This window comes from Erythrolamprus reginae, chromosome 2, assembly GCF_031021105.1.
Source record: "Erythrolamprus reginae isolate rEryReg1 chromosome 2, rEryReg1.hap1, whole genome shotgun sequence".
NCBI classification, from domain to species: domain Eukaryota; kingdom Metazoa; phylum Chordata; class Lepidosauria; order Squamata; family Dipsadidae; genus Erythrolamprus; species Erythrolamprus reginae.
Window position 1 is genome coordinate 192,806,612 of NC_091951.1, and position 17,858 is coordinate 192,824,469.

At 40.2% G+C, this 17,858-nt stretch overlaps 1 protein-coding gene across 3 annotated transcripts in view; it reads right to left on the bottom strand.

Moving 5' to 3' along the window:
* Positions 1-17,858, bottom strand: part of LRP1 (LDL receptor related protein 1) — a 469,165-nt gene that overhangs the window by 154,294 nt on the left and 297,013 nt on the right. For all 3 annotated transcript variants that reach the window (XM_070740967.1, XM_070740966.1, XM_070740968.1), the window contains 5 exons: positions 16,449-16,631; positions 13,353-13,553; positions 11,414-11,659; positions 8,755-8,952; positions 368-572 (listed from right to left, as the gene is read on the bottom strand). In XM_070740967.1, coding sequence (XP_070597068.1) covers positions 368-572; positions 8,755-8,952; positions 11,414-11,659; positions 13,353-13,553; positions 16,449-16,631 — 1,033 coding nt within the window. The remainder of the gene's footprint in view (positions 1-367; positions 573-8,754; positions 8,953-11,413; positions 11,660-13,352; positions 13,554-16,448; positions 16,632-17,858) is intronic.

The following is a 17,858-nucleotide window of genomic DNA, read 5'->3' on the forward strand; positions in this document are numbered from 1 at the left end:
GGATATTATATAAATAATAAAAATCAGGACATCTTCCTGGTAAAAACTAGAAGCTTGCTTATAAACAAAACACCAGCCAATTCTTGATGCTAAATTCAGTGACCATGACTAGCATTCTATGGTTTTTCCATGTTTGAATCAAATCCCAGAATAAACCTAGTCCCCTCCTAAGGATAAAAATATCTGGTGAGCATTTGGTTTACTGCCTCCTCTCATGCAAATATTAAATGCAGGTTGAGGTTTGCTAATGAATTAAAAGATTAACCCATTTTACTAAAATCCACATGGTCAAATTATTGCGGTACCTAACCTCCCACCATTAGTTCCTGCCCATATTTTTCTCCAACCCCTACATTCAGAGTCATACCCGCATCGTGGATCTAGGGCAATGGCACGAGGGTGCTCAATATCCCCAGCCAATAAGGTGCTCCTCATTGTTCCATCTAGCTTAGCCACTTCAATTTGGTCCAGGTTGCTCTCCACCCAGTAGATGTTGCCAGCAATCCAGTCCACAGCAAGTCCTTCAGGGGTAGCCAGCCCATATTGTATCACCACCTCAAAGCTGGTTAGAGCTGTAAAAAAGATAGTTGGGTTAGAAGCCACCATTAAACTGTTTGTATTATCCAGACAAGCTTCCTTTCATATTGCAAGCGTTTTTAAAAATCTATCTATCTATCTATCTATCTATCTATCTATCTATCTATCTATCTATCTATCTATCTATCTATCTATCTAGTCCAATACACAATGAGGGTTTTAGTGGGTATATATCTATATACACATAGTAAGGCTCCGAGACCGCCTTCTGCCGCACGAATCCCAGCGACCGGTTAGGTCCCACAGAGTTGGCCTTCTCCGGGTCCTGTCGACTAAGCAATGTCATTTGGCAGGACCCAGGAGAAGAGCCTTCTCTGTGGCGGCCCCGACCCTCTGGAACCAGCTCCCACCAGATATCAGAGTTGCCCCCACCCTCCTTGCCTTTCGCAAGCTCCTTAAAACTCACCTCTGTTGTCAGGCATGGGGGAATTGAAATGTCTATTCCCCCTAGGCTTATAGAATTTATACATTGTATGCTTGTATGTATGAGTGGTTCTTTTTAAATTGGGGTTTTTTAGATTGTTTTTAATATTAGATTTGTTTACATTGTCTTTTTATATTGTTGTTAGCCACCCCGAGTCTTCGGAGAGGGGCGGCATACAAATCTAATAAATAATAATAATAAAAAAATACATGATGAAGGTTACAGAGGAGATACTCATAGTAAAATATATATAAGAAATAATAGAAAAGAAGGTATAACAATAGAACATATCAATGAAAGAATAGAAGAAAAGATAAAGAAATAAAAGAAAGGTATAGGAGATATAGGAGAGCAATAGGATCTGTGATCTAGCTTCCCAAGATCTTCTCTTTCAATTAAAAATGGGTGAAGATGCCTCCAGGTTCTGTAATAACATTTCAAGAAAGATATCTTAATGGATAATACCCAATATCATTGAGAGGAGCAATAGAACCACTAGAAAACTGTCACATATTTTAAATTCATGGCCTTATCAGCCTGAAAATATCTAAAGTGCAGACATCAAAATAATCAGTCTGATTCTAGAAAGTCTGAAAGAGAGCTGCTACTACTCTTTATTGGATCTTAGAACAGACAGGGTAGTATTCATACCATAATATGCTGGGTCTGTTAAAAAGTGCTATTGCTAACATGTTGTAAGCCGCCCTGAGTCTAAGGAGAAGGGCGGCATAAAAATCGAATAAATAAAATAAATAAATAAATAAATAAATATCTAAGAAAGCATTCCTCCACCTTGAGCGCACTCTTATTTATATGGACTCCCATTTCCAGAATTCTCACCTGTGACTACCTCAGAATTCGGGGCCACACATCTGAATGATACTCAAGTTGGGAAAAAGTGATCTAGGATTCAATGCTTTCTTCAAGAAGTATCTTACAAATATACTAGCAATAGAGCGATTATAGCCACCTTAGAGATTAGTAAATTTATTGTGACATGTAATCCATTCTGAGAAAGAAACCATGCTTTTGCTAAATTGCTGGATTTATTAAAGCAAAATACATGCAGCTGAATTCATTCCAAAGAGCCTACAGGAGAATTAGCTCAGTTATTTTCAGCATGTTGCCTTTTCTTTCCATTGGATAAAATAGGAATTCCTCCAAGGTGTCGGCTGTCTTTTATTTAGATATAGGCTATAGTTACATACCACACCTCATAAATTTTGGCTATGCTAACAGTTATGAATTAAAACTAAAAATGTACAGAAATCAAGCACCTACTTGCAAATTTGTCCCAATCCTAATATGGTAAAATCTCATTTCTAGTCTCATTTATAAATTCATCCAATCTCTTGATCACCCAGTGCCCCATCACCAGCTCTGTTGAGGCACTAATCAGGTTAGGCCCTGTTCTTTGCTGAAACAGTTGCAAGGCTGTAATTACCATTTAGGGAAGCTCTGGGAATGCTAATTAACTCTAACATAATGATCAACATTTAAAAGAAAGAAGGTATCATTTAACAGGGATTGAACACTGCTATTTCTGATGGTAGAAGTGCAGAAAGAGAAGGACAGACTGGCTTATTTTGAAGGTATCTCAAGTCCTGAAGGACTTCTAGTCTGATTTACAGGTAATCCTCAGTTAATTGGGAACTGGGAACTCCACCACTAAGTGCCAGTGGCTATAAAGCTTGACATAATGTGACTATACCCATTTATGACGGCAAGGCCTACTGTGGCCATAAAGGGAGATTTCCTATTATTGCTATTTGTGGCCTCCTGTTGGCTTCCTCATTGGCTCTGCTTGTTGGAAGCTGGCAATGAAGGTCACAAATCACAATAGTGGGGCTGTGGGACACTGCAATTGTGAGTCCCTATTGTAATTGTGAGTCGGTTGCTGAACACTTGAATTATGATCATGTGACTGCTGTAATGGTCATAACTTTAGAGGCCAGGCAAGTCTTCCTTCAGTGTGTTTGTAATTTCAAATACAGTGTTCCCTTGATTTTCGTGGGTTCGAACTTCGCGAATAGCCTATACCACGGTTTTTAAAAAAATATTAATTAAAAAATACTTCACGGTTTTTTTCCTATACCACGGTTTTTCCCACCCAATGACGTCATATGTCATCGCCAAACTAATAATTTTTGCAAATAACAAAAAAATAATTATTGTTAATAAATAATGTTTATAAATATGAGGATCACTAAGTGTCTTATTCAATGGGGAATACCAGTAATAATGGTGAGTAAATGGTTGTTAAAGAAATGGGAAATGGTAATTTAGGGGTTTAAAGTGTTAAGGGAAGGCTTGTGATACTGTCCATAGCCAAAAATGGTGTATTTATTTCCGCATCTCTATTTCGCGGAAATTCGACTTTCGCGGGCGGTCTCGGAACGCATCCCCCGCGGAAATCGAGGGAACACTGTAATTGCTGAATGAATGGGCATTAACCAAGGATTACCTGTACTGAAGTACTTAAAAGAAAGCTATTCCGAAAAGAAGAAAATGATTCCTTTGATGTTTTCTAAACACAAAATCATCTTTATTAAAATACAAGATCCAGAGTCATATCTATGAACTATTTAGGGTTCACAACAAAAGGTCAATGTAATTAATCCAGGGATAGTTCAGCACTGCCACCAATTACGACAATGGCAGTGACGGACAGAGTCACATGTACCTCCATATTTCCCTGTCAGCAGAAAGAAATGTATCCTAGGGAATTTTACAAAGCACTTATTATAACACTTGGAGATGTTGGTTAAACAAGCTTCTGCGGTGGTGATTACAATAATTACTCCAAAGAATTTTAAAGATAAAATTTGCAAGGTCCTTGGTTCCCAAGAATCCTACTGAAGAGGATCCTGTAGCTGCCATATGGTTAACCACACGGGTCTGCTTTATTTGAGGGCGATGTCTCAGGGATTGAAACTGAAGGCCTGCTGTGCTTTGAGTTAACTGGCTTTCAATTACTACGCACAGATTAGAAATGCTAATCTAATCACCCCCAGGAGCATTTGTTCTTCATCACTGGGGCTCAGTCTGCTAGCTATCTATTTATTTACTCTTCCAGAACCAGCAAAAAGAGCTTATTATAAGGCGAGAAGCTGGCAATTATTTAATAATGTGATCGTTTGGGATTTGATTTCCAATAGCACAGCTTACTTAAGGGCGAGCTCTCAGTGGAAACACACTGGCCAAAATGTGGCAAAGGTCCAGCTTTTAACCCAGAACTACATCCAAGGTTTTTAAAAAAAAAAAAATTATTTATTGGATTTGTATGACGCCCCTCTTCAGAGACTCGGAGCGGCTAACAGCAATAATAAAACAGTGTACAATAGTAATCTAATACTAAAAACGATTAAAAACCCATTAATATAAAAACCACTCATACATACATACATACCATGCATAGAATTGTAAAGGCCTAGGGGGAAAGAGGAACTCAATTCCCCCATGCCTGACGGCAGAGGTGGGTTTTAAGTAGCTTACGAAAGGCAAGGAGGGTGGGGGCAATTCTAATCTCTGGGGGGAGTTGGTTCCAGAGGGCCGGGGCTGCCACAGAGAAGGCTCTTCCCCTGGGTCCCGCCAAGCGACATTGTTTAGTTGACGGGACCCGGAGAAGATCCACTCTGTGGAACCTAACTGGTCGCTGGGATTCGTGCAGCAGAAGGCGGTCCCTGAGATAATCTGGTTCGGTGCCATGAATCTTACCTAAGCAGAAGCTATATGTGCACAATGCTGACTGGCCAGCTCCTATGTCAGTCAGAACAAATTTTTATTCCTCTATTTCCAAGCAACGTTGTGCCTAGCAATATTTGGGTACAGTTGCAAAGCAAAGTTTCATTCCCTTTTATTGCTTGATCTAAATTTAGTGAAGCAATGAGTCCTAGACTTTTTGTCAGTCATAAAGCAATTTTCTGTTCCTCCTCACTTTCCCAATCCATGGCTTCTGGGCAGAGTACTGAGTGGCTCAACCCTTCTGTTAACAGGGACACGGATTTCAAAATCCAAAATAAATTGCTGAACAGCACCTGTGCCAAATGGTCGTAAACAAACCATAAAATAAAACCAAGGAGGCAAACTGTCAGAAGTACAGATAGTTCTCGACTTATGACCTGTCTGTTAGGCCCAAGATTTAAATGTGAATTCAAAGGCTGGCCTGACACAGTAAAGGGGAAAATGTTTTGTTTTAAGTGAGATGATATGCACGTAACACACATTCCTTTCACGCAGAATCTAAAGTAAGTGAACATAGGAAGGAATTAGAAATTTCGGCATTGAATTTGTCCACATGATTGTCCTTGTGGGTGTGGGGATAGTAGATGAGCTTTTTGACCTGGATGTAATCTTAAGGGACCTTAAGTTGGAATGCAGCATGTTGAATCAAATTTGGCTCTGTTAATAAATATGACTCTACGCTAAAGAAATAAGATGTGGAAGTTCATTTATTTTCTCAGATGTCTCAATTGTTCGCCTGACAATCATGTGGACAAATCCAATGCAGAGATTTCTAATTCCTTCCTGTGTTCAGTTACTTTAGATTCTGCGTGAAAGGAATGTGTGTTACATGCATGTAATCTCACTTAAAACAAAACATTTTTTTTCCTTTACTGTGTCAGGCCAGCCTTTGAATTCACATTTAAATCTTGGGCCTGACAGGCGGCCTCCCCTGAGACTAGGGGTTGCACCGTTCCAAACCATCCTACTTTCCCCCTCCGGGACCCTTTGGCTTGTTCGGATAATTTTCATGGAACTGCTTGACTAACCTATCAGCACTGACATCCCGACTCTTTACCCAGGTAGCCTCCGACATTGTCCTTCTTTGCATTCCTCCTCATAGCCACCAAAAAATTGAAAATGCTTTTAATTCAACAAATACTGTTAATCCTCAACCTATGACCACAACTGGGCCCAAAACATACATTGCTAAGCAAGACAGTTATTAGATGCATTTCCCCCCTTTTTACAGCCTTTCTTGCCACAGTTGTTAAGTGAATCACTGCAGTTAAGTTAGTAACACAATTGTTAAGAGAATCTAACTTCCGCACTGACTTTGCTCACTAAAAGGTCGCAAAAGGTTGATTACATGACCCCTGGGACGTTGCAACCATCATAAATGAATCAGCAGTCAAGTGTCTTTTATTTTGATCATGTAACCCTGGGATGCTGGAACGGTCATAAGTGTGAAAAATGACCACAAATTATTTTTCCCCGTGCCGTTATAACCTCAAGTGGTCACTAAATGCATGGGTGAAATGCTACCAGTTCGGCGGCTGCTGTTGGTTCAGAGAACTGGTAGCAGCAGCAGTGGGAGGCTCCGCCCACCCACCTGGATGTCACCATGAACCCTCTGTGCCTGCGTAAAGCCTTCTGCGCATGCGCAGAGGGTGAAAAAGTGGGCGCTTCTGAACCGATAGGGAAGGTAAGTAGATTTCACCAATGACTAAATGAACTTCTGTAAGACAAGAACTACCTGGGATAGAGTTGTTGTTATTTTTGTTGTTTTTAGATTAGATTATATTTTTTCCTACATATCCTGAGGGACAGAAACACTCATAGTTTGTGGACTGGACAAAGGCACTCATTGAGTAAATGAGTAGTCCTTGGTTGTCTGAACTATGATGGAAGGATTGATATGGCTCAGTTGTTGTTGTTTTTCTCTGATCAACAGAGAGACGTGACAGTTGCTCCTTCTCTTCCTCAGCTCTATGAATCACGTTAAGAGACAGGGCCCCATTATTCAGAACTGAGAGTTCAGGGGAGGTGAGATGTGCCCACTTTCCGCCAACAAACTCTACCGATGCTCAAAGGCGGGAACACCTCCTACAAGACTGTCACTTTACCTCAGCTCTCCTGCTAGAAAAGAGGCTGTCTCCCTAACAGTGGGAAAATGCTTTTTGATTGCTATATACATTTTCTCTCCAAAAGCGTTTTAAAAAACAAAAAGATATGTGATTATCTTCACAAATGAACACATGGATTATATGGGAGAATCTGAAACTGGAAAAAAATGTCAATAACAAAAGGTTTAAAGCAGCCCCGGTTACTGCTTTAGTCCAAATTGCCCCCTCATCAAGCTTTTCTTTTTCTTTAAATAAAAATATTTGCAATTAAAGTAAAAATAGCTAGACCCTTAATTAAAATAATGAACTAGAAAGAACTTCACCAACAAAGAAGCAATTCATCAGCTGTGCCAGACAGGAAGCACATAAAGCTTTTATTTGAAAGCACAGCAGCACTGAAAAGCTTCAGAAATGTTTAACCAACCATGATGGCTCTGTTATTTCATATATACAGTATATGTATGTATTTATGTATGTATGTATGTATGTATGTATATATGTATACACACACACATATATTTTGCTGATAATGAAAATGATAATGATAATGAAAAAGATTCAACAGAATATATATATATATATAATATTTTATATTATGTATATATATATCACATGTTTTTTGCTGAAATTTAAAAATTAAGGGAGACTAGGATGGCACCATTTTGTCCTTGTTCTGGCCTCATCAGCTAGCCACACCATTTATTTATTTATTTATTTATTTATTGATTGATTTATTGATTGATTGATTGGATTTGTATGCCGCCCCTCTCCGCAGACTCGGGGCGGCTAACAACAATAATAAAAACAGCATGTAACAATCCAATATTAAAACAACTAAAAAAACCCTTATTATAAAACCAAACATACATACAAACATACCATGCATAAAATTGTAAAGGCCTAGGGGGAAAGAATATCTCAGTTTCCCCATGCCTGGCAGCAGAGGTGGGTTTTAAGAAGCTTACGAAAGGCAAGGAGGGTGGGGGCAATTCTAACCTCTGGGGGGAGTTGGTTCCAGAGGGCCGGGGCCGCCACAGAGAAGGCTCTTCCCCTGGGTCCCGCCAAACGACATTGTTTAGTTGACGGGACCCGGAGAAGACCCACTCTGTGGGACCTAACTGGTCGCTGGGATTCGATCCGGCAGCTTCTGCCTTGTAAGGCAGAGAATTAACTTCTAGGCCACCAGACCTGATCCCTTCAGCTCTGTACCAGGGAGGAGCTATATGTTTTTTTTATGTCGGATCACCCTAGTATATTGAAGGAACGTCACAGCTCCTTTTTGCCTCTAGGCCCAGCCTAAATTATATATATAATTTGGGAATATATATACATATTTAGGAATACAGAGTGATTTCGACAGAAAATCAACCATATATATGGGGTTGGTGTGCGTGTATCAAATGGTTGATTTTCTGTCGAAAATCCTTTTCACATATCAGCAAAAATATGTAACCATACACACACACACACACACACACACACGTATTCATATACACCCCCCCCACATATATATATATACAAATAAATAAATACATACATAAATACATACATACATACAGCTCAGCTGATAAAGGAGGAGAACCTGTGTCTTAGAGGGTAAAAGCACTGTCTAGCAAGGCAAGCAGCCCAGGTTCAAATCCTAGAAGGGTATGGCTAGCTGATGAGAGCTAAATAGCTCAAAATAGATCTACGCCAGTCTCCCTTTACTTCTTTAACAATCACATATGTGTGCAAGTGCATGCATATGTGCCTTTGAGTCACTCTTTGGTGACTGCCTGGAAAATTTAGTGCAGTTTTCTTGGTAATATTTTTGAAAATGGTCTGCCATTGTCTTTTTCCTAGGGCTAAGGGAGAGTGTCTGGCCCAAAGCCACTCTGTACTCACCTCCATTCTCATGCAATTTCCCCCGGTATATCTTGTCTTCTACCACATCAGTCCAATAGAGGGAGCTCTGGTTCAGATGAAAGTCCAAGGCAATGGTGTTTCTCAAGCCAGGCACTAAGACGCTGTAATCCCCCTTGTGTAAGTCAATACGCCGGATCTCATGGCGATTGGAGAAGATGATGAAAGGCTTAAACGGGTCTAAAAATGAAAAAAGAGGAATGTGGATCATTGCTGCTATTATATTTTTTTCATGATCTTCAAACCCAGGAGCATCTCCTGAGAGGCCTCCCGCAGCAAACACTTTTCACTTGAAAATAAGATTTGGAACAAATTAGCTTTCAATCGTCCTGAGTTTTAACATGATTTTTGCCTTTCCAGTTCTATTCATCTCTGTTCTGAAATAGACGGCCAGGGCTGGGATTTTAATGAACTGCCATAAATCGTTATAAATTATTAATAACAATCCCTGAAATATGGACAAGGGCTCATTATCCCAGTACTTATTCCCGTCACAAGGTAATCTGCGGACCGAGATTCCCATAGGCAATGGTCCAAGGCTTTCGCACGAGCCTCCCCTTTTTTTTTCGTACGAGAGGGAATGATTACCAACCACGCTGCAACTGAACAACATGCATCTTTTTAAAATTCTCCCTCTTCCAGCCTTCCCTGGAGCCCTGGGAACAGAGCTATCTTTCTCTCGCCTGCCAGCAGCAACGAGGCAAATCCCTAAAGAACAGGAACACTGCTGTGTTTCTCGACTGCCGGAAAACACCAAGATGGACTTCCCCTCCCTTCCTGCAAACTCTACTTTTGGTCTCTTTCCCGTTCGGTTTTCCAAAAAGGCAAGAATCTTTAAGACTGACCTACTACTCTTCTCACATACAAAACAGATTCAAGGGACTTAGGCCACATTCCATCCGTCATTTCGATTTTGGCTTTGCTTTTTTTCCAGAGGGATGGAAACAGAGGTGAGTTCCTCCCGGTTCGGACCGGTTCGCCCAAACCAGTAGTGACCCGCTGGTGATGTCATGGAACCGATTTGATTGGTGCCGGTCCATGTGAACCGCCATCTTTTTTAAAAAATGGTATGGGGGGTGGTGTTGTTTCTTCTGAGCATGTACAAAAGTTGAGTTTCTGGCACTGCTGCGCATGCATGACCATCTTGTTTTGTTTTTTAATTTTTTTTAAAACAAATTTTGGAATTTTTTAACACTGCAAAATGCACGTATGCAGGAGGAAGCGAACCGGCAGCAAGGTAACTTAGAACCCACCCCTGGAGGTTCCACTTACCAGCCACTACCGGTATGCCCTCCGGAATCATCGGGACATTGATTTGGCTTCGTTGGCACGAGTTTTGGCTTCTGAGCATGGGAAGAAAGTGAATTCTCGCGCAAGGACACTTTCGCATGCGAAATTTCACTGATTTTTGGCGCATGCGCAGAAGTAAAAAAAAATTCCAAATAATCAGCAAAATCTTGCACGCGAGAGTGTCCTCGCGTGAGATTTCACTTGCTGCACATGCACAGAAGCCAAATCTCAAGCGTGCGCATATCGGGAGCACGGAGATGCGTGTACATCTCAATTTCCGCCACCGGAACCCTGATTCCAGCTGTACTGGCTGCAACCTATTACTGCCCTGGATGGAATGTGTGTGTGATGTGTGTAAGTGTGTATTGGTACCCAGCAAACTAATGAACTGAAGCCGACCAGATTAAAGACTAGCCAGATGAATACCTGATAGGCAGATTTTTTTTTCTCCCCCAAAACTAAGGTGCGTTTTATACTCCAAAAAATATGGTACTGGCTGAAATACAGTGGTACCTCTACCTAAGAACGCCTCTACTTAAGAAATTTTCTAGATAAGAACCGGGTGTTCAATATTTTTTTGCCTCTTCTTAAGAACTATTTTCTACCCAAGCCTGGAAAAATTTCCCAGGAAATTTGAGAGTGGCACGAAGGCCTGGCCAGTTTCCTGCCATTCCACCTGGGTTTCTCTCTCTGGCACAGTGTATGGGAGGCAGCCTCGCGCTGGGTGTATAGGAGGTACGTGCTCCTCCTCACTGCCTCAGAGTTCCTCTTTTTTTTTAAGCTTTAAAGTTTTGAATTTTTTTGATTCCCCTCACCTCACCTTCTCCCTTTGGCAGCAACTGTCCTCCTCCTCTTCTTCCTCCTCCTCCTCCCACCCAAATTCCGAGCTTTTATTTCTTTCCTAATGGTTTTGCATGCATTATTTGCTTTTACATTGATTCCTATGGGAAAAATTACTTCTACTTACAAACTTTTCTACTTAAGAACCTGGTCATGGAATGAATGAAGTTTGTAATTAGAGGTACCACTCTTTAAAGCAACCTTCCTCCAGAGGAAGGGGTGATTTTACATATTGTAAAATAATGGTTGTGAGTGAATGTTTTTAAAAATATATTTCTAAAAAAGCCAAGTGTAATTCTGATGAACATAATGTATTACACAAATACAAGCCAAGATTGCTTTCTTTTACAAGAGGCTTGTCATTTAATATGGTGAAATGTTATCTCAATTTATATCTACTAACTTTATATACTGTGCAGGCTCACTTCCTCGTAGGTTTTCAAACTCTGACATCTTTTCAATGTGTCCAACACATTGTTCTGAGGCAGACCAAAGCTCACTGAGGACTTACCCAAACTGCGGCAGCTCTCGCCATCGGATTCCAGCATCCATCCTTCGTAGCAAGAGCACTTCACATTGTATTTGAACTGCTCACACTTTTGACTACATTTGAGACGCTTGGCACAGTAGCTCTGGATCTGGCAGGTCTTGTTATCAGCACCAAGCTCCATTCCTAGAGGGCACGAGCAGGCAATGCCCTCCCCTGGCGCTACTGTACAGTTGTGGCTGCAGCCTCCGTTGCTCAGAGAGCAAAGATCTGGATGAGATCAGAAACAGCACAGAAAACGATGGGGAGGAATTCAGGCTATTGGCTCAAATTGTCCACAAACAATTGCTTAACAAGCTACCTACCATTTCCCACTGAAAACAAGCTCAATACCACACCCTATCACTTCACTACCCCAATGAAACTTTGGGTCCAATTTCTCAGTCCTCCAATGAATTAACTGAAGTCTTTGAAATTTCAGCCACCTGAAAAGTACTACCATGAGGATGGAATAAGCATATTCCACTGCACATTTGTATGTAAGAGTTTAGATAATAATCTCTGGTCCAAACGTTGTTTCCTATTACTCAACCCACAGCACCAATGGCCCTGTTTTGATTAATGAGAGCAACATTCTTGAACTTTCTAACCCACTCAATCGATTAATTTATTATTACAGTCTTAGACCAGAGATCTGAACAAATAAAAGCACTCCAATATATATACAGTAATCCCTCGTTTTTCGCGGGGGATGCGTTCCAAGACCACCCGTGAAAAACAAATTTCCGTGAAGTAAAGATTTTTTTAATGCATTTAATGAGTATTTGGACTTTTAAAACCCACCCTTTGCATTAAACAGTCATTCTATAATGTTTCTCAGCTGGAACTACATGTGATATCCTACCAGTTTCTTTAATAGAGTACAGTAGTACTGTAGAAGAATTTTATGAATTTTTAATGGATTTTCAATGGATTTAAGCCCCCTTTTGAAAACCTGTGAAGTAGCGAATCCGCAAAAGATGAAACACGAAGTAGCGAGGGATTACTGTACAATTAAAATTTTTAGTATAAAATAATAAACAACAATTAAAATCTGTAATAAATCCAGTCTGTCAATTATAGTCTAACTGTACTAAAATTGTAGGTTCAACTCATTAAGCTGTGTAATATCCAAACAATTCACTCACTGTTTACTAGCAAGATTTATAAGCCTCTGTATTAGCTTTATCTATGATGTTTGCCTTGTTTCTTCAACCAAATTAAAACAGCATCTGTATCTATTTACATTCATACATTAGACATAAAAAAGCAAACAAGGCCTATCCATTACTTATATTGCCTACAATATATTTTTGTGGTTATCACTTTTCACAAGAGATGAACAAGATGTCCTTATCTTAGGAAAAACGGAGGTTAAGTTCTCAATAGTCCAAAACATGCATGGGCCTAAAGCAGGGATGTCAAAGTCGTGTCGTTGTAGCTGCATCACATGATGTATCGGGACTTTTCCTCTCTTCGCTAAACCGGGTGTGGGCATGGCCAGCGCATGATGCATCCGGCACAGGGGACCACAAGTTTGACAGCCCTGGCCTAGGGTTATATTCATCAGGAATTCTGGGAGCTATTCTCCCAAGCTCCTGAGAAAACAATGGGTTGGAAAAGATCATTTAGAGCAGTGGTTCCCAACCTTTTTTTTGGCCATGTCCCACCTAAGCATCTCTAAAATCCTGATGCTCCCCCCTCCCCCCTGACATATAATTCTTACTATTCAAAAAGTGAACCCCTTCTCACTTGGGGGAAGCCTAAAAGGCCATTAAGTTGGTTTAAACAAGGTTCCAATTGCCTCCATTAAAAATTAAATTGCCCCCTGTGGGGCCTGGCCCCCACTTTGGGAAACACTGACTTAGAGAAAGGACAACACTGACAATAACACCGAATAACTTGTTCCTTGCCTGACACTCACCACACAATTGCCCCTCATCAGACCCGTCTCCGCAGTCATCATTTCCGTCACACAGCTTCTCAGGAGGGAGGCAGATAGATGTTGTATTGGCACATGTGTGGGAGGGTGGTTTGCACACCAAAGACTCGCAATTTTCTTCATCAGAATTGTCCTCACAATCATTGTCTCCATCGCATACCCAAGCTTTGCTGATACATCGTGCTGGAAAGGAATGGAGGCAAAGTTAAGAACACTTAATTTTTTTAATATACAGTATACAATATTTTTAAAAAGATTTATATTTTTTTCATACATACATACAGTATATGCACTGCTCAAAAAAAATAAAGGGAACAATCAAAGAAAACATCCTAGATCTGAATGAATGAAATATTCTCATTGAATACTTTGTTCTGTACAAAGTTGAATGTGCTGACAACAAAATGAAATTGATTGTCAATCAATGTTGCTTCCTAAATGGATTGTTGGATTTCAAAGTAGTTTGATTTACTTGGAGTTATATTCTGTGGTTTAAGTGTTCCCTTTAATTTTTTGAGCAGTGTATATCAATGCATATACTTTACAAACATATCAAAAACAGTACCTTAATAAATTCCTAATCATGTCTATATCCATATTTATGCCTTTTTCTTGTCAATAAATCATCATTTTCTCATTCCCCTCATACACTCGCCCTCTCCCAACTACCTTTCTTCCCCACAATCCAACCTTCCTTCCTCTCCCCTCTCCCCTTTTAAACTTCTCAAAAAAATTACAATCTTTAAAAAATTATACAGTGGTACCTCAAGATACGAACCCCTTGTCTTATGAACAACTCGTGATACGAACCCGGGGTTCAGAAAAATTTTGCCTCTTCTTACGAACTTTTTTCGAGTTATGAACCGGCGTTCGGTAGGCTGCTAGGAAGCCCCCCGGCTGTTTTAAAAGGTGACAGCCGGGCGGCGGGGCTTCCCAACAGCCTCCCGAACGCAAAAGTTCGGGGTTCGGGAGGTTGCTGGGAAGCCCCGTCGCCCGGCTATCACCTTTTAAAACAGCCGGGGGGCTTCCCAGCAGCCTACCGAACGCCGAACCCAGAAGTTCGGGTTTGGCGTTCGGCGTTCGGGAGGTCGCTGAGAAGCCCCCAGGCTGTTTTAAAAGGTGACAGCCAGGCGGCAGCGGTTTTTTTGTGTTGTTGCACGGATTAATTGACTTTACATTGTTTCCTATGGGAAACAATGTTTCATCTTACGCACCTTTCGTCTTACGAACCTTCCCCTGGAACCAATTAGGTTCGTAAGACGAGGTATGACTGTATAACCTTTAAACTTTAAAATTCCCAAGAAACACAAATGAGAAAAAGAAAATCTGGAATTTCCTCTAAATGTATATTGAGGAGGAGTGGCATCACCTTTTTCTCTTTTGGATGATTGCTTCCCCCCTCTCTTTTTTAACCATATATTCCCCAATTAGACTCCATTAACTCACAAGGCAGTTGTTAGGAAATCAGAGAAGAAAATTATAAAACAAACATAAAAAGAGTAGATCCAGCTGTAAGCTTCACAATTTCTTACATCCCACTTCCCCGTGCTTCTGAGAAGAACAAGCACACTGAAAAAAGCTCTCAGAGCTACAGAATTTCTGCTTCTCTGGATTATTAAGAGATTCTAAGGGCCAAAGAATAAACAAAATCATATACACCAGCTGTTGTTTGACCTGTATTGTGTAATACAACTGATGTTTGGTATTTGTAGGTCAAGTGGCCAATGTGATTTGTATGTTTGGGTATGCATACAATTACAGTATTGCAGCAATTATGACCATACAAAATAATGTAAACTTTGAAGAGAATGCGGAGTTCATAGACCGTGCTAGACCTTTTATTTAAAGAGGAGAAATCTGTAGCTCCTTGTTGATTCATTATTTAGCAGAACAGAACAGCAGACTTGTGCACTGTAACTTTTTGAAAAAAGTGGGAACAGAGGAGAAATATCTGAAATGTAGGCAAGTACTGATTTTCCAATAAAGGAGAATATTTGTAGCTCAGGGTTGAAATGTGGTCTCTTTGGTGCTTTCTGAGCTTGGTTGTTTTCTTGCAAACATTTCATTATTCGAACTAAGTAAATCATCAGTGCTAGCAAGGAAACAACCAAGCTCAGAGACCACCAAAGGCCCCTAAAATATTGCTTTTATTTAGATCTTCTTCATTCATAACCCAGACAAGGGGACCCAGTGCCCTTACAAATTACTGTGAACCACACAAACAGCTTAAGCCAAGTTTCAGTTCACTACATTTTTATCTCAGCCTGTTTTAAATAAACAGTTCCTGCCATAATAAATATCGGTCAGCAGAAATGTCTGAAGGGTAATTACACTGGGTAATGCCGAATTTCATCTCAGTCTAGCATCCAGAAGGTGGCATCTCTGACACTGTTGATGTTCATATTATATATATTCATATTTTAAAAGCCAGTACCAAAATCTTATGTTACATTGTTACTCCCATGCGATCTCTCTTTTAATGTAGATTTACTAATGCTCATACCAGTGCAACAAATGGCCATTGTCTGAAAATGCTGTTATACATTATACCACACTTATTTTTAATAAGTCCTGGATACAACTAAATTTTCATATTAAAGCAGTCTAGATGTGCGCAATAAGAGACTGCCTTCTGCCACATGAATCCCAGCGACCGATCAGGTCCCACAGAGTCGGCCTTCTCCAGGTTCCGTCAAATAGACAATGTCGTTTGGCGGGACCTAGGGGGAAAGCCTTCTCTGTGGGGGCCCCGGCCCTCTGGAATCAGCTTCCCGCAGAGATTCGTACCGCCCCAACCCTCCTCGCCTTTCGTAAGAGTCTAAAGACTCGTTTATGCCGCCAGGTTTCGGACCATTAGATTTGCCCCCTGGCCAATGAATGTGTTGAGAGAATGACTGTTTTTTATGGCTTTTTTGGGGTTTTAGACTTTTAAATTAATTAATTGGATCCCAGATATTGTACGTTGTTTATTGGTGTTGTGAGCCGCCCCGAGTCCTCGGAGACAGGCGGCACAGAAGTCCAATAAATAAATAAATAACCTAGTTGCCGTTTCCACCCCTATAATACAATGCAATTTACCAGAATCCTTGCATCCAAACTTGACATTGGAATCACAGACATGAGTGACACCCTCACAGTTCTTTTCATCACTAGAGTCCATACAGTCAGTGTCGCCATCACAGTGCCAGCGCATGGGAATGCAGAGGGCATCTAGCCGGCATTGGAACTCATCTGTATGGCAGCCTCCAGGTGGCCGGGTAGCTGCAGGGGGAAGAAAGGAGATAGCGTGTTAATTGGGGCAGCACTGAGGACGAGAGCTGGACACTACCAAAGCACTGCTAAGTGGACAAGGGAAAAAACTCTGTGTGACATATCAGGGTAGAGATGCTCCATCAACCAGAAATGGTTTTCAGACATTCCATATTAATTTTCATCACTTTTTGTCCCCATGTAGGAAGCCAAACATTAGATTAGGTGTGTATGTGACCTGTACGCAGTATTAGCGGCTGTCCTTTATCCTTTATCCTACCATACCACCCAACAGAACTGGCAGTAAAAAAAATGTATTTCATTACTGTACCAAACCCACCAATAATGTATGAAGGTCGGGGGGGAAGAGGAGAAAACTCCAAATGGAACAATACATAGAAAGCTCTTACGGAGCAGAGTGTTATCTGCTCAGCGTAGCAATTTTCCAAATCAGATGTAGATTACCAGAAAAAACCGGTAAAGAAGAAACATATTTAATTATTCATATAGTGACTGCAGCTAGAGTTGCATTTGCACAAAGTTGGAAATTGAATAAGATACCGAATGAGAGAGAAATACTAAGAAGGATTATGGACTGTACAGTTTATCTTTAAACTTAAAGAAGATTTGGAATATTATCAAATCTGGGGAAAGTTTTATGAATGGAGGGAAATTAAAAATAGTTAAAAGAATTAATCATTTTGGAAGTGATGTTTAAGAATTAGAAATTAGAAGGTAGAAACCCAGATGACGAGATAAGAAATGGTGGTAGCATTACATAACAATGCAACACAGATTTAAGATAGTATATGTATGTTATTTTGCCTATATAAATTTTATGCTTATCACAATTATTTTAGCTGTTGGAGTGAGATAATACTTTTTTCTTTATCAGCAGATAACAAAACTTTATATTTATATACTATTAGGCATTGAAGTGGCAGGTTTTTTAATTATTCTTTCATTTAAATTCAAATATTTTTATGGTTAAGTAGTTTAAACATTGGAGGGAGGAAGTTTTGATTAAAGGAAGAAGAAAGCTGAGATGCTCCATTGTGCATTAGATAAGAAGATTCTATACATATATATATTATGTATTGATGCTGTGCTTTTCATTTGTACAGTGGTGCCTCTATCTAAGAACGCCTCTACTTACGAACTTTTCTAGATAAGAACTGGGTGTTCAAGATTTTTTTGCCTCTTCTCAAGAACCATTTTCCACTTACAAACCCGAGCCTC